At 42.3% G+C, this 21,379-nt stretch overlaps 1 protein-coding gene across 1 annotated transcript; it reads right to left on the bottom strand.

Annotated features, from left to right (window-relative positions):
• Positions 1-18,469: 18,469 nt before the first annotated feature.
• LOC130488823 (zinc finger protein 271-like) lies at positions 18,470-19,851 on the bottom strand. The gene has a single exon (XM_056862493.1). It carries the CDS (start codon positions 19,783-19,785, stop codon positions 18,475-18,477), a length of 1,311 nt encoding a protein of 436 aa, XP_056718471.1. The 5' UTR covers positions 19,786-19,851; the 3' UTR covers positions 18,470-18,474.
• Between the last annotated feature and the right edge of the window lie 1,528 nt (positions 19,852-21,379).

The following is a 21,379-nucleotide window of genomic DNA, read 5'->3' as shown; positions in this document are numbered from 1 at the left end:
CCAAGACTGCTATTTTTGTTTCAAAATTTGCCTATTATATCTCAAGCAAAATATTTTGATATCTGGAGAAAAGACTTATTGAACTTTATTTGCAAGGTAAAAAACCGAGGGTTGCATACAAATACCTGATAGATCTTAAAGAAAGAGGTGGACTTGCACTCCCAAACTTTAAATTATATGCTGAAGCGGCTGCTTTAGTATGGCTAAAAGACTGGATTACCGTATATACTCGCGTATAAGCCGAGTTTTTCAGCCCCAAAAAAGGGCTGAAAAAGCCGAACTCGGCTTATACGCGGGTCAATACGGTAGGGGAGGGGAGGGGGGAGGAGGGAGGAGGGAACTTACTGCCGCCGCCGCCGGGCCCACGCCGCTTCCTTCTGCCAAGAGCGGCCTGGGGCGGCCTCCTGCAGCTGCAGGGAGGCTGCCCCGGCCCTCGCCGGGCCGCGCCGCTGCTCCTCGCGGCCGAGAGCGGCATGGGGCGGCTGCCCCGGCCCTCGCCCGGCCGCACCGGCACTCGCCCGGCCGCGCCGCCGCTCCTCGCGGCCGAGAGCGGCCTGGGGCGGCTGCCCCGGCCCTCGCCCGACCGTCCCAGCCCTTGCCCGGCCGCGCCGCCGCTTCTGGCGGCCGAGAGCGGCCTGGGGCAGCTGCCCCGGCCCTCGCCTGGCCGCGCCGCCGCTCCTCGCAGCCGAGGGCTGCCTGGGGCGGCCTTCTGCAGCTGCAGGGAGGCTGCCCCGGCCCTCGCCCGGTCGTGACGCCGCCGCCGTCGCCAGGCCCGCGCCACTTGCTGCCGGGAGCCCAGGTAAGCCTGTGGGGGGGGGAGGGGTTATAAGCCGACCCTCGGCTTATACGCGGGTGCCTAATGTTTCCCCATTTTTGGGGAGAAATTAGGCACCTCGGCTTATACGCGGGTCGGCTTATACACGGGTATATACGGTAATCTACAAAATATTAGACTATTGGACTTGGAGGGCTATGATAATAGAAGTGGATGGCACGGTTATTTGTGGTACAATAAAATCAAGATTCATGCATCATTTCAGCAACATTTGGTCAAATCTTCTCTTTACAGAATATGGACTAGATATAAACATTTGCTACAAAAGTCTTGAAGTTAATATCTTCGCAACTGTTAAGAGAAAATGTATATAAAATGATGTATAAATGGTACTTAACACCGAAGAAATTGGCAAAGTTATCTCCCTCGATGTCACCAAATTGTTGGAAGTGTAAGAAAGAAATCGGTTCATTTCATCACATTTGGTGGACTTGTGGAAAAGCTAAGATATTCTGGGAAACTATATATGAGGAAATAAGGCAAATTTTACAACAAAATGTACTTAAAACACCTGAAATGATGCTACTAAGTATGATACCGGATACTATTTTAACTCACAGATCTTCTTGATATGCCACCACGGCTGCACGTTTGATATGTGCAGCAAAATGGAAGACTGATGAGATACCGGAGAAAAAGGACTGGATATATAAGATGATGGAACTGATGGAGATGGTGAAACTTACTGCTTATATTAATCAGACTGATAATGCACAATTTTGGGGGGAGTGGGAGGTGTGGAGAAGTTATTGTGAAAAATATTTTTCAATGGGTCAATTTAAAGGATACTCTTTGATTTAATCCCCCACCATTTATTTGGTATTGTGGAAACACTAGGATGATTATAGACATATCAATTAGATAAATTAAGATATCTACAAAGTAATCGAGTAGGGGGATCATAATGTTAGCAAAAGTATACACAATTTAATTAAGAGAGTGAAGGGGAAGTCAATTATGTTTTGTTAATTTTAGATTAGAATTTATAGAGTTGAATTTATATTGTTAAGCATATAAGGAAAATGTTTAATGATGTATAAAATGAGAAAACAATAAAAAAATATTAAAAAAAACATAAATGGCCAATCTGTTAGGAGTATTTATTGTCAAATAAGGGTTGAAACTGTCCTCCAGGGGAATTTGGAGGCATGCATCACTCAATTTTTGTGAACGTTCCCCCCCCCTCCCCAGCTAGAGTAGCAGTCCTGGGAATGGAAAAGGTATCCCATTTGGCTACATGGTTCACTGTAACTTTATAGTTTCTACGCATCCTCATTCTGCCATCTGACTTTTATATGGAGACAATGGGAGTGGCCCAGTCAGAAAATTATATGGGTTCAACAATTCGATTCATGTATTCGATTCAATTCTTGATTCATCTTTGATGCATACCATAGGGAATGGACTGTGGTTTTTTAAAAAAATGGGTTTGACATTTGGGTCTACCAAAATCTTAGCAGTTGTTCCCCATGATGTGCCAAGCCCTTCTCTGAACAATTCTGGGTGTTCCTTAAGAACTGCTTCTACGCTGAGTGAGTTGACATAGTTGATGTTTGCCCAGTTCAGTTTTAACAATCTTATCTGGCCCCGGCACATCAGACTCGGACCTGTGCCTTGAACCACTACCAATGGCAAAAATGAGTTCTGATCCGCACATTTCACTTCCACATTGATGGTGCCTCTCACTGGGATGTTTTGCCCTGTATGTACGCAGCACCATATTTATTGCTACAAACTGGAGGCCTGCCCTCTTTGGCCACAAGCATTTGTAAGTGGCCTCACCGATTATGGACAGAGAAGCCTTTCTGTTCCCTTGGAGACTTCTTTGTAACAACTGTAGTGTTGGACAACCTTTGCATCGCAGATTTGGGTACCTGGACATCCCTAGGTTGTTTAGAGCTTTGCAACTCTAAAGCATTTTGGACGGCAATTTACATGCCTTGTGCAACGTCTAGAGCCTTTGTAAAGTCTAGACTGGACTCTGCCAGTAAATGTTTCTGAATCCTCTCATCCTTGATGACACTGACCAGCCTTTCCCTCAGCATAAGGTGAGGTAATTCTGCTACAAAAACAGTTATGGACATTCCAGGTGTACGTGAAAAACTATTAAATGTAAAATGCCGTACAATCTCTGATGGCTTGGGGTTATGATTATTTGAAACCAATTCAATCAGTTCCTCAAAGGATTTGGCTGTGGGCTTTTCAGGTGCTACCAAGCTTCTGATTAAGCCATAAGTCTTTGCTCCACAAGCACTCAGAAAAATCATCCACTTTTTATTTTCATCAGTCACATCAGTGGCAACGAAGTATTGAGTCTTTCTGCATATGGGACCCAGTCTTCTGTATCTGAATCAAAGTCCTTAATGATCCCATTCTGTGATCCAAAGCAGCTGTACTGTTACTTACAGAATGTGAATATACTGGCTGATCCCACCTTCATCGCCAGTGTAAATAGGGTTGCCAACCCCAGGTGGTGGCTGGAGATCTCCTGCTATTACAACTGGCCTCCAGGCAATAGAGATCAGTTCCCCTGGAGAAAATGGCAGCTTTGGCAATTGGGCTCTATGGCATTGAAGTCCCTTCACTTTCCAAACCCTGCCCTCCTCAGACTCCCCCACAAAATCTCCAGGTATTTCCCAAACCAAAGCTGGCAACCCTAAGTGTAAAGTAAGATGTCCGAATCAGCCAGACAGAGTGAGTACTATTATATTTATTGCTGATGCACATCATAAGGCCTCATCTGAGAACAGTCTAGAAACAGGAACAACTTCTCAGATAGGGTTGCCAAGTCCCTCTTTGACACCGGCGGGAGGTTTTTGGGGCAGAGCCTGAGGAGGGTGGGTGTTGGGGAGGGGAGGGACTTCAATGCAATAGAGTCCAATTGCCAAAGCGGCAGTTTTCTCCAGGTGAACTAATCTCTATTGGCTGGAGATGAGTTGTAATAGCAGGAGATCTCCAGCTAGTACCTGGAGGTTGGCAACCCTGTTCTCAAATAATGACCAAACTAGGCGACTAAGTGGCAACATGGAACATACACTACACTTTGCATACTCAAAAGGCCAAAGAGCCTGAGGAGGGTGGGGGTTTGGGGAGGGGAGGGACTTTAATGCCATAGAGTCCAATCGCCAAAGCGGCCATTTTCTCCATGTGAACTGATCTCTATCGGTTGGAGATCAGTTATAATAGTGGGAGATCTCCAGCTAGTACATAGAGGTTGGCAACCCTAGGGTGCAGCCTGAGGGAGGCAGGTTTTAGGGAGGGTCGGGACTTCAATGGGGTATGCCATAGAGGCCAGTTTTGAAAGTCACCATTTTCTCCAGGTGAGTTGACCCCTGCCTCTGGAGATCAGTAATGCCAGGAGATCTCCAGCCACCTCCTGGAGGTTGGCAACCCTAGCAATAAAGGCATTCTCCAGTTAGTTATATTTCTCCCATCCATTTTGCGATACCACACTAGTGGCATCATGTGGATGAGAATTTTTATCCTATGCTGGGTCCATTAATGCAATGACCTGATTGTAGTCAGGTTTGGGAAATACTGGCCCAAAGCAGTTGAAACCCTGGAAAGTGGATAATGCTGTGTGCACATTGCCTAAAAAACAGTGCTTCAGTTTCAAAGCCACAGAGGAGAGAAACATCCATGTGGATGCAACCTACTCTTATGGGAAGAGAGCAAAACTGAGGTTGTGTTCACTGGCTTGGCTATGAGTTCAAGGGCTATAAGGATCTTTTAAGAGGACCTCCTAAGAAACAAAGAGGACTTCTGCTGTTATAATGAAACATACACATTTTGCAGTTTCCATGGCCTATTCAGGAGTGTCTCGATCCTTAGTCCACTTTGGAACATAAGAACATAAGAAAGGCCCTGCTGGATCAGACCAAGGCCCATCAAGTCCAGCAGTCTGTTCACACAGTGGCCAACCAGGTGCCTCCAGGAAGCCACAGACAAGACGACTGCAGCAGCACCTGTCACGGCTTGTGGCGTTAAGGGGTCTACACTCCTAGAATGTACCATTTACTGAGAAATGGAGTTATCTATTCAGCGAGACCTCACAGCCAGAAGTCAATGATAATTCCTACAAGGACTGTAGGCTTTCTATTGAGAAGTGCCAGAAAATTTATGAACAAGGGACTTCCTTTAAATAACATTTATTTCACATAAAATATATATGCATGTGAATACATATTCTCAAAACATGTCATAAAGTACAAACATTATGATTCTTTAACATGTTCAGTTATGTTAACATATGCAAGCAGTTTCATACAATCTTTATAAGCAATTTCTCTATGTAAGGTTTCCTAACCTTAAACCTTTAATACATTTCTCTTTATGAGATTCTAACTAGTATCTCTGGATTCATTCAGATTACTATAGTTACAGAATCTTGTAAAAACCTGATTAGTTTCACAGAGAGAAGATATGGTTAAATATAATGGGAAAAAGATTTGTTATAGCAAAAAGCTTCTTTATCCAAAGTACCTGAAATATAAACTATAAGTTATAGTGAATTAAATACAACCTTATATTATTTCTAAAACCTCTCCAGCTCATATGCATAGCTGATATTTAAGATATTGCAAACCTTTTCTGTAAGGACATAGACTTTTCCCATGCTTCTATGTCTTTACCATATCTTTGATTCTCTGGTTCTTAGTTTATTTAAGAATTATAGTCCAAAGCTCATTGAGTATTTCATGCCAGTTCAGGTTCATTGAAATACTGTTCTGAAGTCTATTTATCAGAGAAAGCTGAAATTAGAGCTATTTGAGCTATAGTCAATTATTACAGCTAAGTGTAGTATCTTTACCCATTGCAGTGTGCAGAGGATAAGATACTATGATCTTTATATTTAAACCATTCTATGTTTATAGATGTCTGATCACTTTTAAGATCAGGAATGCTTCATACATGCTGATGGTATGTGTATCTCTTAACAGTCAGCAATGCAGAGCTTATATATTATTTATTATGTGCAAGCTTAAGGCTGTATTAGTGTTTATATGGAAGACTCAGCTATTCTCTAGCTTGTCAATTTCAGTGAATATGTTTCCTGAACTAAGAGTCTCCATGAATAGGCTTAATAGATTTTGTATATGTTTTATGTAAGCATTTCATATGTGCCTTAAGCTTCATTACAGAGAAAAGAGATTCTCCTTTTCTCCCAGGAACATCTCTTGCCTCTTATTCTGAGTACAGAAGCCTCCCCTATTATGTTGGGGGAGCCTCTGACTCCTTTCTTCCCTGTTTCTGGTTCTAAGAACTGTATGGACCAGTTCTGTAGTTTGGGTTTCACAACTTCCATGTTGTGAAATGGTATAGTTTCATATCACGCAAGACATGAAATGATAGAATATAATGGAAATGAGTTATGGCCAGACAGACTTGCTGCCCTCTCTGTAACTCACTTCATGTGTCTCACGCAAGAGACAAGTATAGAGAGTGAGGTCGGTCAGCGTCAGCCAACTTCCATCAACTCTCTGCTTTCCTAGTTTAACATCTTAGGAGGATGTCCAGGAGATCTAGCAGCCAGACAGCATTCAGCTGTCCTCTACCAGTCCTCCCGCCTTTTGGCCGTTTGAGGCTTCCTTATATCCTCTCAGATCAGTGGTTATCTGAGCTGAGTCAGGAATCTTCAGGCCTCTGTCATGGATCCAAATCAGGATCCATGGCAGTATCATTTTCACTCATCTATGGGGAAAATATTAAGTCACCAGGTTTACAAGTGCAAAATCCCCAGTACAAGGTTTATTGTACTGCTGCACTGTCTTATCGGACAGCGGCATAATTCCGTCCGACAGTGGCATAATTCCGTCCTTTACACTGTATCTTAGAGCAGAGACGAAAAAACCCCAAAACAGAGATGACCTTCCATTCTATGCCTGGAAAAGCACCTCAGATAAGCAAATGCCGACTTTTCAGACTTAACTATCAAGCAGGCAGCATGAAGTGCCTTTAACCTTGTAGCCGTGTAGTTATTTCAAAACAGCTATAAGTGGCATAACGTTTACCCCACATTACTGCATTAGGTCCCAAGGAATGCTTTTTATTATTTAGATCCAGAGGAAAACCATATGCTCAAGCCAATTATTGCCACGGGCTGCGACACCCCCTCCTTGAGGATATGGGAGTCATATGGATCTTTATCAATTCACCCTACATTGATTCTTCATTTTCATAAAAATATTTGTTAAACACATGCATTCACCAAACCAAAAAACAGCAAAGGCATCATATATAATGACTAATACAAATCATAGAAATACACATTTGGTTAAGCCAGAATATATAAATCAAATACTATAAATTACAAAAACAAAGTTTTGTCTTCACATAACATTGTCCGTGATGTCGCTTTTGCTACTCAGGAATCTTCAGTGACGCTGCTGTGTTTGGAGATTCATTGCTTCATCAGCAGTCTAACTCAGTAGGGAAAAATATTGAATTCAGTTAATTTTAACTGTATAAAGAAAAGCAATCTGTCAGTATCCATTTTATACATATCGAACTAGCCATGTTATTAACATGATGCGTAATGAAGAAAATCTCCTTTCATTCATTCATTTACAGAAAAACATTTATTTGTAGCTACCGTGTAAGCCTTAAAGCCGAATATTATCAAAACAAAACCAAGAAAGATAACATAAAGGAGTTGTTATCTTCGTACTGGCTGAACGCCCAGAACCTCTACGGCTGGCCCCCCTTTTTTCTTTTGCAGCCGCTTGACTTTAAAACAACACTTTTTTCCTGTGAATGTTATTAAACACATTATGGGCTATATTGACTATTTTCAAAGATAATTACCCAGTATTGGCATTCAGAGGTTTTCTTTTTCTTGCACTGAGATTCTTTAAACTCAGTTTCCTCACTGGAAGAATCTTCAGCTGTAAAGGAATCTAAGAAGAAGTAACCCAGGCAGTTTAACCGCACCTAACTGATTATAAATAACATAACATTCTACAAAGCATGGTGGAAAGTTTTTCACCCAGCATTTCATATACAATACATACAAAACACAACTTCTATTAATATATCCATTTCATCTCCACCTTATTCTAGGTGCTTTTTAAAGATTTAGGAACTATATCTTTTTGTGTTTTGGAATCACAAACCTACAACTTTTTTGTGGTTTTTCTATCTTCCACTTCAAGTTTATCTTCAGGAAGAATAAGATTACAGCTTTTTCTTCTGTATCATTTGTAAAAAATATTATTTTCTCATTCTGGTCATCATAATACAATTCTTCTTGTTGTGCCGTTTAGTCCTGGATAATCATCCGCAATGAACTCTGTTGTGGGCCATTCACGAAGTTTTTTCCAAGAGGAACAACACAAAAAAGAGTCTCAATGTCTCGTTTACCTAGCCACATATCTTGAAGTTGAGTAAACTGAAGTCCCCCTCCTTGGTCACTATAGGATGAGGTTGAAGCTTCCAGCTTTTCTTGTATATGGATCTTCCATCATACAGACTCACTGATCTTCAGTGATTTTTCAATGGCATTGTTACCTTGCATTTTTCCATCAGCACTACACTTCTCATGGTGCACATGCTGAATGTACTGTGCTAGTTACGCATGTATAGATGTATCCCTCCAGGAAGGCCTGTAGCTCTTCTTCAGAAATATAAAGTTAGTAACAGCCATCATAGTTCATATGATATCATTCATCAATCAGAGGATCATCTTATATATGCTTCTTATTATATACACAGCAACTGGGAGTTCCAGAGCATCAATGGTATTACATTTCTTCTTAATAATGTATACATTTACACATACAGACTCACACTGTTGTGTAGATGAGGTTGTTTCCCACTTCAAGGATATTCTTCAGGTCAGAGACACGCCAGATTGTCTTCTCTCTGCATTCTCCTTGTCCTGAATCCTTTTCATTGGTAAATATTTATCTCTTGAGTTTCAGAGTCATATAAGCATAGTTTCAAAAATCATATAAGTAAGCCACTTATTTCATATGAAGGCTATCTTCACAGTCAATGACTGCTTTGTGAAAACATTTTGTAAAGTACATTGTTGGGTACTCACATTTAATCACATGGGGTATATCTTTATGATTGATTTCTTCATAGCTTCCATCTCATATTGTACTCATGTAGATTCTTCTTGTGTCCTTTATTTAACAATCAATTGCTACATGTTGATTCCAGTTGGTATGGCTATATCCACTTCTTCATGTATACTTTTCCTGAAAGATAACATCATCTGGAAAATATATTCATGTCAGCTTCATAGGTTTTGTAAGCCAAAACGTAACCAATGTTCTAGACACCAAGAAATTATTTAAACTACATGGAGATGGAAAAGAGATATTTTACAATAATATTTCATGTCTAATCAGAATGCACAAAAGTCACATAAGTCATCACGTAGGTATTACAAATAGGAGTTCAATCATATTACATGTCATTCTGCCATTTTACACTCCACTTTCTTACTACTTTAAGAGTGATAAGCGCTCTCGTATCTGAAGGTATATTGCTTAGGTCCACATACAGTTTGCAACCTGACTGTGCCCTGATACAACAACTGCAACAAATAGCATATGAGAAACAGAATATTGAGTAATAGACATCTCTGCTACCATCCATATCCCTCATGGGATGACAAATAGAAACATTCATACATTTCATGTACATTATTATATTTCTTATATATGTCATTTTGTATCATATACAAATATGTGACATTTTCCATATGAACCCAGATATTTTCAAACCTGAAACATAGTATTTGCATTGTATGCATTTGTACCTTGTACATATCAATACATTTCATCAATACATAACATAGAGTTGCTTGCTTGCTTTGCCATATATTGGCTATTCAATAGGCTATTGTTTAAGCCTTTATTTCCCTTACTAGGGAAATATCCATTGGTTTAGTTATGCCCCGGCTCAATTGTGTACTGTATACACTTGGGCTATTGTTTAGTAAACATATTACCATAAACCTTCAAAAGATGAAGTTTAACCGCTCATCTCTGACTTGTAATCTCATTATTGTGGTCTTGTTTACGAAGTTTGCATGTTTTGCAAATATATAGAGCCATTAACTCCCAAACATTGCTTAGGATCCTGCAGGAAAATATACCAATGGTTAAAAATAATTTACTGTGAATTCAAACCCACGTCTGAGTCGAACCCGTTACCGCGGAGTCCCATCTGGGGTGCCATCTGTCACGGCTTGTGGCGTTAAGGGGTCTACACTCCTAGAATGTACCATTTACTGAGAAATGGAGTTATCTATTCAGCGAGACCTCACAGCCAGAAGTCAATGATAATTCCTACAAGGACTGTAGGCTTTCTATTGAGAAGTGCCAGAAAATTTATGAACAAGGGACTTCCTTTAAATAACATTTATTTCACATAAAATATATATGCATGTGAATACATATTCTCAAAACATGTCATAAAGTACAAACATTATGATTCTTTAACATGTTCAGTTATGTTAACATATGCAAGCAGTTTCATACAATCTTTATAAGCAATTTCTCTATGTAAGGTTTCCTAACCTTAAACCTTTAATACATTTCTCTTTATGAGATTCTAACTAGTATCTCTGGATTCATTCAGATTACTATAGTTACAGAATCTTGTAAAAACCTGATTAGTTTCACAGAGAGAAGATATGGTTAAATATAATGGGAAAAAGATTTGTTATAGCAAAAAGCTTCTTTATCCAAAGTACCTGAAATATAAACTATAAGTTATAGTGAATTAAATACAACCGTATATTATTTCTAAAACCTCTCCAGCTCATATGCATAGCTGATATTTAAGATATTGCAAACCTTTTCTGTAAGGACATAGACTTTTCCCATGCTTCTATGTCTTTACCATATCTTTGATTCTCTGGTTCTTAGTTTATTTAAGAATTATAGTCCAAAGCTCATTGAGTATTTCATGCCAGTTCAGGTTCATTGAAATACTGTTCTGAAGTCTATTTATCAGAGAAAGCTGAAATTAGAGCTATTTGAGCTATAGTCAATTATTACAGCTAAGTGTAGTATCTTTACCCATTGCAGTGTGCAGAGGATAAGATACTATGATCTTTATATTTAAACCATTCTATGTTTATAGATGTCTGATCACTTTTAAGATCAGGAATGCTTCATACATGCTGATGGTATGTGTATCTCTTAACAGTCAGCAATGCAGAGCTTATATATTATTTATTATGTGCAAGCTTAAGGCTGTATTAGTGTTTATATGGAAGACTCAGCTATTCTCTAGCTTGTCAATTTCAGTGAATATGTTTCCTGAACTAAGAGTCTCCATGAATAGGCTTAATAGATTTTGTATATGTTTTATGTAAGCATTTCATATGTGCCTTAAGCTTCATTACAGAGAAAAGAGATTCTCCTTTTCTCCCAGGAACATCTCTTGCCTCTTATTCTGAGTACAGAAGCCTCCCCTATTATGTTGGGGGAGCCTCTGACTCCTTTCTTCCCTGTTTCTGGTTCTAAGAACTGTATGGACCAGTTCTGTAGTTTGGGTTTCACAACTTCCATGTTGTGAAATGGTATAGTTTCATATCACGCAAGACATGAAATGATAGAATATAATGGAAATGAGTTATGGCCAGACAGACTTGCTGCCCTCTCTGTAACTCACTTCATGTGTCTCACGCAAGAGACAAGTATAGAGAGTGAGGTCGGTCAGCGTCAGCCAACTTCCATCAACTCTCTGCTTTCCTAGTTTAACATCTTAGGAGGATGTCCAGGAGATCTAGCAGCCAGACAGCATTCAGCTGTCCTCTACCAGTCCTCCCGCCTTTTGGCCGTTTGAGGCTTCCTTATATCCTCTCAGATCAGTGGTTATCTGAGCTGAGTCAGGAATCTTCAGGCCTCTGTCATGGATCCAAATCAGGATCCATGGCAGTATCATTTTCACTCATCTATGGGGAAAATATTAAGTCACCAGGTTTACAAGTGCAAAATCCCCAGTACAAGGTTTATTGTACTGCTGCACTGTCTTATCGGACAGCGGCATAATTCCGTCCGACAGTGGCATAATTCCGTCCTTTACACTGTATCTTAGAGCAGAGACGAAAAAACCCCAAAACAGAGATGACCTTCCATTCTATGCCTGGAAAAGCACCTCAGATAAGCAAATGCCGACTTTTCAGACTTAACTATCAAGCAGGCAGCATGAAGTGCCTTTAACCTTGTAGCCGTGTAGTTATTTCAAAACAGCTATAAGTGGCATAACGTTTACCCCACATTACTGCATTAGGTCCCAAGGAATGCTTTTTATTATTTAGATCCAGAGGAAAACCATATGCTCAAGCCAATTATTGCCACGGGCTGCGACACACCATCCTACCTGCGCTCCACCGCACCCAAAACAATAGGCATGCTCCTCTGATACTAGGGAGAATAGGTATGCAGCATGACTAGTATCCATTCTAATAGCCATGAATACCCCTCTCCTCCATGAATATGTCCAGTCCCCTCTTTAGAAGAATGGCCAAAGGATACGGATTGGGGCCATTGTGGAGTAGTGGTTAAGAGTGGTGGTTTGGAGCGGTGGACTCTGATCTGGAGAGCTGGGTTTGATTCCCCACTCCTCCACATGAGTGGTGGAGGCGAATCTGGTGAACTGGATTAGTTTCCCTACTCCTACAAATGAAGCCAGCTGGGTGAACTTGGGCTAGTTACACTCTCTCAGCCCCACCTGCCTCACAGGGTGTCTTTTGTGGGGAGGGGAAGGTGATTGTAAACCGGTTTGATTCTTCCTTAAATAGTAGAGAAAGTCGGCATATATAAACCAACTCTTCTTCTTCTTCATAGTTACTGGGGTCTTAGGATGGGGCTGCCTGTCTCCTTCCTTGGGACTCCTCCCAACTTTGAATACATTTATTTAATGAAGCCAGAAATCTCTTACAAGATCAGGGCAGCAGTGATTTTACCATTGCAAAGAGGGTCTAGCCATGGCTCTGTCTACATTGGGATGATATTAAACCTCAGACAAAAAACTCTCAACAAAGTTATGCCTTTACTTTTTCAACTCCATACAATAAATTGCACCATGTCATTCTGATGTTTACGTTACTTGCTTCTAAGGCGATCCTTGGCAGAATCCCTTGAGCTTTGAAGAGAAGTGGAAGAAATCATTATGACCCATAATTATAAGAAAAAATTGCCTCTGTGATAACATTGGCACTCCATGGTGTGGCTTGATGCGCAGGTGTGTGGCAAAAGAAAACATGTTTTCAAGAACTCCCCAGAGTGACTCCACACTCCAACACAGCTCAGCAAGTGGGCCTCTGCGACACATTGGCGTGCCATGGTATCGCTTGATGCGCAGGTGTGTGGCGAAAGAAAACATGTTTTCAAGAACTCCCCAGAGTGACTCCACACTCCAACACAGGTCAGCAAGAGGACAATGAGCTTGGCATGAACTTTGCTCGGGGAAGAATTTATTTTCAGTAAAAATCATTACATTCTTCTGGGATGCTTATGAATGACCACAAAAAACACAATGAAACATCAGCAAGTGGAATGTGAACAGGTGAGATTGGGGTCCTCAGACTCCCATTCTCACTTTGTTTGCTTGCAGCTGATGTGCCTCCCACCCCCACCCTTCCCTTTTTCTGCAATGGATTTTTTTTTGGGGGGAGACCTTTCAAAAACAATAATCTGATCATCAGAGTCAAGAGGATCCCCCTCCAAAAAACCACGTCAGTACACACATCCTCCACCATCAAACTGTTACACAAATGTCAAGTCAATGCATCCCCCTTAAGAACAAATATTTTATGAATGGATCACTGCCTGGTGTATATTGGTATCCCAGTCTGCGTAGTACTTTGTTGTGGGGCACAGAAAGATTCCCAGAAATAAACGGGCAGAAAATAAAAGAATTTAGATTGTTATTGGAAAATATAGGGAATAGAAATAGTGAGAGGTACACTAACAATACAGAGCCAGGGTGATGTAGTGGTTGAGAACGGTAGACTCTAATCTGGAGAATCTGTGGATTACACAGTGTAAGTCAATGCAATCATCAGGATGGGACATCCAACGTACAATGCAATAGGATTTGCATTGCAAACATTTGAAACCAGGCAGAAATCTGAAAACAGAGCTGAAACATAAGCATAACATGTAGGGTTGACAGGTCTTATCTGGCATCACCGGGGTGGGGGAGGGACTGGGAGAGGGGCCTAATGCGCTGAGGTTGTGCTAGCAGCTAGTGCACTGATGTCTCTTCTGGTCTTTAGATACTAAAAAAAATCTGATCATCCCTCATTTCCTCCTGTTCTTTTGTCCTCTAATCGAGATAAAATGTTTGGGACAAGGGTACCTTGATCATGGCACATTTTATAAAAGCTCTGCTTTGTGTTCTCTTCCTGTCAGCATAGTGAATTGCTACACCGATCAGGGCATCCTCAGTGGCACCACTGAGATTGTGGAACTCTATTTCCCATGAGGTCTACCAGACATCCTCTCTTAGGGGACTCTCAAATATGCAGCATTTTCAGCTGGTAACAAGATTTGTAGCCTTGGAGACCTCAGTCAAACTCCAAGGTGAAACCAGAGAGGAAAGTGGTATGCAGCACTGGAGAAATATTCCTGAATTTGGTCAAAAAAACCCTGCACAATGCAGGAAATTCACAACTACCTCCCCATCCCCTGACATCCCCAGGGACCCCTGCTCCATGCCTAGAAGATGGATGAAGGATTCCTTGATGGTCCTTCATGGATATGAAGGATTCCTTGGTGGTCCTTGGGACAGAAGGGTCTGTCAGTGGACACTGGGGGACTTTTACTCAGGTTACCAAAAATATCCTCCTGCATACTGTGGAATGTGTGCTAGTCCATATTAAAGCCTCTGGCACCAAGCTATGAAGCACAGGTTTTGAAACAGTTAACATCTTTATTGGAGAAATTTTACAAAATTGTTAAGCCACGAAGAAAAACAGGCAAACAAATACAGAAGAAATCGCTACCTCTGATCTACAGTCCTTTTCTTTTAGTTGACTCACTTCTGCCTGGACCCTTTCCTAACTTGAACTGTTTGCAAGAGCTTCGCCGCCCTGGTCTGAAGGTTGGGTGATCAGCTCACATCTGTTCGTCACATTCAAACATGCTAAGGTTGACTGTCAAATACATTCACAGTGAAATTCATAGCATCCTTCTCTGGTGTGTTCCACATAATAGAGACATCAACCTCCTCCTTGGGCTCAAATACTGAGTCAGATGGGACGGATCCCACCCAATTTTGGCAAGACATTCCCCAAGAGGGTCTCCTGTGCTTAGAATTCCCCCCCTCCCAACTGCTATTGCGCTCCACAGAGCAGAAGCCAGAGTAGGCCCATCAGACGAGGACTTCCAAGCCACATGAGCCCAGTTTATGTCATACCACCTTGATCACTGGAAGTGTGACAAGATGGGCAACTTCTATTGTTAAGAAGCTCTCTTTCTATGGGTTGCCAGGATGCATGGTGCATTTTAAAGGTAGGAAAATCCCCGTTCATGCAGCCCAACCCACTGGTCTGGGACAGGAAGGCTTCAGGTGTGGGACATTGTCAAAGGTTAAAAGCTCCACAGAAGGAGATTTCAGAGTAGATGTGCACTGGTATGCATAGGGAGAGAGATCCCTCCCATATAGGGGACTAACCCTCATTCCCATTTAAATGATCCAGCCCTGCAAAATTTGATTGTCAGATTGTTCTCTGTTTCTGGATGCTCTCGGGCCAGATCTACACATGCAGAAGAATGAGGTGGTATATGAAACTGTGTGATAGGGGACTATTCTGCATCAGATTTCCAGTGGGAGGGGGGTTGTTTGAATGCTCTACTGTGGAGTAAAAAGATCCCTGAAGGAAGCGGAGAAGAAAGCTTTTCTATCTCCTTCCAGCTCTTCCACTGCAGAGTCCCAACCTGCGTGGATGAATGGGTCTCATAACCCCAAGGATTAGTGTTCCCATGGGCCCACTGGGGGTGGCAGATCCCCTGCCCCCAGCGGGCCTTGCCTGCTGGTGCTCCAGTGGCTGGTAGGAGAAAGATTTTTTCTTTTTAATATCACTGTTGGCAATGGCAATAACGTCACTTCTGGAAAAACTTGGAAGTGACATCACACCTCTTAGGAATTGCTGGAAACTATGGAATTCCTCTTGGTGATGACTACCCCCCCCCACAAATCCCTACCTCATCCGGTGTCCCATTGGTTTCCAGACCAGGCCTGGCAACCCTACCAGGAATACACTTCTCCCCGGGGTTGGAAATTAGTGCTAGGAGAAAGGCAGTGAGGGAAAGAGCTGTGATTCTGGCATAAATAATCTTTTTCCATGTCTGAGGCGACCCCATGTGTGCAACTCTGGGTCAACCATTTCCCCTTCAGCACTGCCAGAGACCCTCCTTAGGGGGAGAGGGGCTTATAAGTCTCTTTGCCTCCCCCCCAAAAAAGCATCTCACCTTTGTAAGTTTTTTTTGGCATGGACCAAGGATCTCTCTGCAAGGCACAGCCAAGAACTGGCTGCAGCCCTGTTCTTCTAGCTGTTCAGGTTTGGCCACTAAGCGCTACTGAGCATGCTCACAACAGATTATGCTCCTTAGCAGTAAATGAAGCCCTCTGACCTCTTGCTACCCACAACTCATATCAGATTTATCTACACTATGGAAAAATGTGGTCAAAATAAGTCTAAATTGGAGAGAGGGAGAAGTCTGAGAGACTGTGGAATGAGCAACATTGCACCCACCTGAACAAGGGGGAAAAAACTTGTGGATGGTGGAATGTACAATACCCTGTATTATGAAAAAAATGTAGTGCTGCAAATGAGCTCCAGAAATGGAAAACAACCAATGCTCTTACGTGCCTGTACTGGTTTTCAAAAAGTGCACCCTCCTTTCAAACCTACACACAGCATGAAAGGTATCCCAATCCAAGAAGATATTTGTGCTTACAATGGGACAGCCCAAAAGGAAAGCAAGTATTTTACATTTCTGCAAGTGTAAATACCCATTCCCGACAATAGTAACTTCTAATTGACTGGATATTAACTATGAGGTGGGGGAGAATGATTTTTCAGAACCTGGAACAACCACACTATCACAAAATATTGGCGTTGTTGCTCTGCCATCATTTTTGAATAGGAGGGAACAATGTCTCTCAGTTCACAAAGAGTGCCCTTGGGCTATGACTGTGAGCATTCTCAGTTTCCCCACTTCAAACTTTCTGTTTCTTTGGGGTTTTGTACCAGTTCTGCACACATTTTGCTCCCTCTAGTGGTCAATTAGATGTAACACCACTTTTTATCAAGCACAAAGGGCTGCAGATTTAAATTACAGGGAAAAACACATCGTTTAAAGCTGTGTGACATCAAATCGACCATCAGAGGGAGAAAAATGCATACAGAACTGAAACTCCCCCTCCCCCCAAAGAAGCAGGAATTTATACTTGAGGAAATTGAGAATGCATAAAAGCCCTGTGTTGACTTTCAGAACTGGGTTCCAACAATCCTGATGAAAACTATCCTTGCTTAAGGACGTGTTCATGCCCACCTGTATGTTCTGCCTCTTCAGCTTTCCAGTTTTGCTGTCTCTGCAGTCAGGCTCCCTTTTTGATCTAATCTAAGTTGGGAATTGGTTCTGGGTCTCAGCACAAGGCATTCCATTGTGACTCACTCACAATTCAGTGGACAACACAGTCACAGTCAAATTACACATTTGTTCTGGATGGCACACACATTCCTTGTAATTGTTAGAATAACTAAGACATCTAGACTAATGTCGATCAGTAGAAATCGTGGGATCCCACTTGAACTCTGTCACCTTGCTGTCTGGTTTCAGTTTTCCAGACAGAGGAGGAAGAGTAACTAAGCAGATTTATGCCTGACAGGGATGACGTCCAACCAGAACAGTCAGCAGATATTCTAACAAAAGATTTTTTCCCTCCAGTGACATTAGCATATTGTCTTCTTGCCACAAATTGCTCTACTTGAGAAACGTGTGCTGTTCTTTAAGAAGTGTGCCAACACAGAAGTTCTTTCCACACTCCTGTCTGCTTTTTAGCATTTTGTAGGCTGCCCTCATGCCAAAACAACACTTCAAGGTTAAGTCACATCAATTTGAAATCATGAAGTACTATAAAAGGCCAAAAGCCAACAAAGTGAGACCTAGAATTTATGTTGCTTCTCTGACTGTATGCAGAACATGAACTGTGGTGGAGCATTTAATGCGGTTTCATTCTATGTTCATTATTTGAGGCTTTAGTTCCAATAGAAGTTCTTTCTATACCCTTAGACTTCATATCATTTCTCTCCAATGTGCAGTCCTGAATGGCTAATAAGATTTCCTTTATGCCTCAGGCTCCTTCCACCTGAGTGTCTTCTTTGACAGGAAGAAAAAGGACTGCTCCTCCTGAAGCTCTTCCCACATCACAAGCATTAATACAGCTTCCCACTTTTGCAGATTCTCTGATGAGATTAAGGCTCATAGTCTGACAGAAGCACTTTCCGCACTCTAAGCACTGATATGGTTTCTCTACAGTATGCACTCCAATGTCCAGTGAGATGGATGGTATGACTGAAGCTCTTGCCACATTTATATGGTTACTCTCTTGCATGGATTCTCTGTGTGCTGTAGCACAAAGGAAGCCCTTTCTACTCTTGAGCATTAATACAGTTTCTCCTTAGCATGCACTTTTTGATGGGAAGCACACCTTGATCTCTCAATGAAGCCCTTCCCACACACCAAACAAGTATATGGCTTCTGTCCTGTATGCAATTTTTTATGTCTAGCAAGGTGTGAGCACTGGCTGAAGCTCTTTCCACACACTGAACATTTATATGGTTTCTCTGCTGTGTGGACTCTTTGGTGGGAAGTGAAGCTTGAACCAAGTCTGAAGCTCTTCCCACACTCAGAGCACTGATATGGTTTCTCCCCTGTATGGATTCTTTGGTGACCAATAAGACTTCCCTTCTGGCTGAAGCACTTTCCGCATTCTGAGCATTCATATGGTTTCTCCCCTGTGTGCAATCTTTGATGATTAACAAGGTTTCCTTTGTGATTGAAGCTCTTTCCACATTCTGAGCATACATATGGTTTCTCCCTTGTGTGGATTCTCTGATGGCAAGTAAGGCTTGTATTCTGAGTGAAGCATTTCCCACACTCTAAGCACTGATACGGTTTCTCTCCAGTATGTACTCTTTGATGGGAAGCAAGGTTTGAATACTCGCGGAAGCTCCTCCCACACTCTGAGCACTGATATGGTTTCTCCCCAGTGTGAATTCTTTCATGGCAGGCAAGGCCTGAATTATGACTGAAACTCTTCCCACACATTGAGCATTCATATGGCTTCTCCCCGGTGTGGGTTCTTTGATGTACAGTAAGGTGTGAGCTGCGACTGAAGCTTTTCCCACACTCTGAGCATTTATATGGTTTTAGTCCTACATGTAGTTTTCGATGTCTAGAAAGGTAGCTGCTCTGAGCAAAGCTCTTTCCACAGTCAGAGCATTTGTAGGGTTTCTCCCCAGTGTGGATCCTTTGATGGGAAGCACAGCTAGAGCTCCGACTGAAGCTCTTTCCACACACTGAGCATGGATAGGGCTTTAGTCCTATATGCAATTTGTGATGTCGAGTAAGGTGTGAACTCCGCCAGAAGCCTTCTCCACATTCTGAGCATATATATGGTTTCAATCCAACATGCAGTTTTTCATGTCTTGAAAGGTGTGATCTCCGACCAAAACTCTTTCCACACCCTGAGCATTTGTATGGTTTCAGTCCTACATGCAATTTTTGATGTCTTGAAAGGTGTGAGCTCTGACTGAAGCACCTCCCACACTCTGAGCACTGATACGGTTTTTCCCCTGTGTGGATTCTCTGATGATTACTGAGGCTTAAGCTGTGACTGAAGCTTTTTCCACATTCAAAGCACTTATATGGTTTCGCCCCTCTGTGAGGAGAAATAAGGTGCATTCTCTGCATTCTTTGCTGATTAATGAACTGGCTTGTCTTTCTGAAGCTCTTTCTGTAGTTGGAGCATCTCTGTGGCTTCTCCCCAGAGGGCATAGTGTGACATAAAGTAAGTTGAGGGTGTTGACTGAAGCCTTCTCCATGATCTGACCATTTCTTCTCAACATAATACATGTTTTGATAAGTGCTCAGGTGTGCTATGCGAGGTAAGAGATCTGCACACTGGGGAAGCTCTTCTTGGTTCAAAAATTCTGGAAAACTGACATCTTCGGAAGCAATTGATTCTTTCCATGTCAGGCTTACTTCAGTTTCTCTTCTCTGTTCTTCCCTCTGACTCATGATCTCCTGCCCTATAGAAAGTAAGACAGAAACCTTGTGAGGGAAAAAAGTATATGCAGGAAACAAAATGAGTTATCGCCAGTTAAGAAGAACAGAAAAAAATCTTAATGGGATGAAATCTAGCCATGACCACCACAAAAACACATGAAGCTGCCTTATGCCGAATCAGACCATTGGTCCCTCAGTCACTATTCTCTACTCAGACTAGGGTTGCCAACCTCCAGGTAGTAGCTGGAAATCTCCCACTATTACAACTGATCTCCGATAGCAATCAGTTCACATAGAGAAAAATGCCACTTTGGCAATTGGACTCTATGGCATTGAAGCCTCTCCCCTCTCCAAATCCCACCCTCCTCAGGTTCCGCCCCAAAAATCTCCAGGTATTTCCCAACCCAAAGATGGCAACCCTAACTCAGACTGGCAGCAGCTCTCCAGGGTCTCAGGTCATGGTCTTTCAGATCACCTAAAATCTGATCTTTAACTGGAGATGCCAGAGATTGAACCTGGGACCTTCTGCATGCCAAGCAAGTGCTCTACCACTGAATCACAGCCCTCCATATCCTCCACTTAGTGGCGATAATTAGTGGTGTAGTGCATAGAGCTTTGGACCAAGACTGTGGAAATGTGGGTTTAGCTAACTCCTAGAGTGGTCCTCACTCTGTGGCTTGAGGAAAGCCACATTTGCAATTCACTTCAACCAGAGGAGCCACATGACTACCAGATGCTATGCAAGCCACCCTGCCAACCACAAGCACATACTCCAATATACCATTATTCATATTAAGCGTACCATCACCTTTTTAGCTACTCAGAGCAATTAGGGCTGCCTCTCTCAACCGCCACTGAACGTGCACACCCTCTGCTACCCTGTCTTCTTGCTCTCTCCCTGGCACAAGAGCCGCAGTACAGGCAGGGGTGGGGCTGTGGCTCAATGGCAGAGCATCTGCTTGGCATGCAGAAGACCCCAGGTTCAATCCTCAGGCACCCCCAGTTTAAAAAATGATCAGTAAGTAGATGATATTAAAATACCTCAACCTGAGATCCTGCAGAGTGGTTGCCAGACTGAGCATACCGATGGACCAAGAGTCTGATTTATTATTACGCAGTTTCATGTGTAAGGGATTCATGTGTAAGGGCAAGATCAAACAGGCCATCTGCTCAATGAAGTATCAGCCTAGACCATCCCTGCAAGTGTTTGTCCAGCTGCTGCTTAAAGACTGTCAGTGAGGGGGAGCCTCACCACCTCCCTAGGCAGCCGATTCCACTG

This window comes from Euleptes europaea, chromosome 1 (assembly GCF_029931775.1).
Source record: "Euleptes europaea isolate rEulEur1 chromosome 1, rEulEur1.hap1, whole genome shotgun sequence".
In the NCBI taxonomy this organism is placed as follows: Eukaryota; Metazoa; Chordata; class Lepidosauria; order Squamata; family Sphaerodactylidae; genus Euleptes; species Euleptes europaea.
This window is presented reverse-complemented; position numbering and strand designations above follow the sequence as displayed.

Coding starts and splice junctions, on each gene's coding strand:
- LOC130488823 (XM_056862493.1), bottom strand. CDS start 19,785: ATGCAGAGAATGCACCTTATTTCTCCTCACAGAGGGGCGAAACCATAT.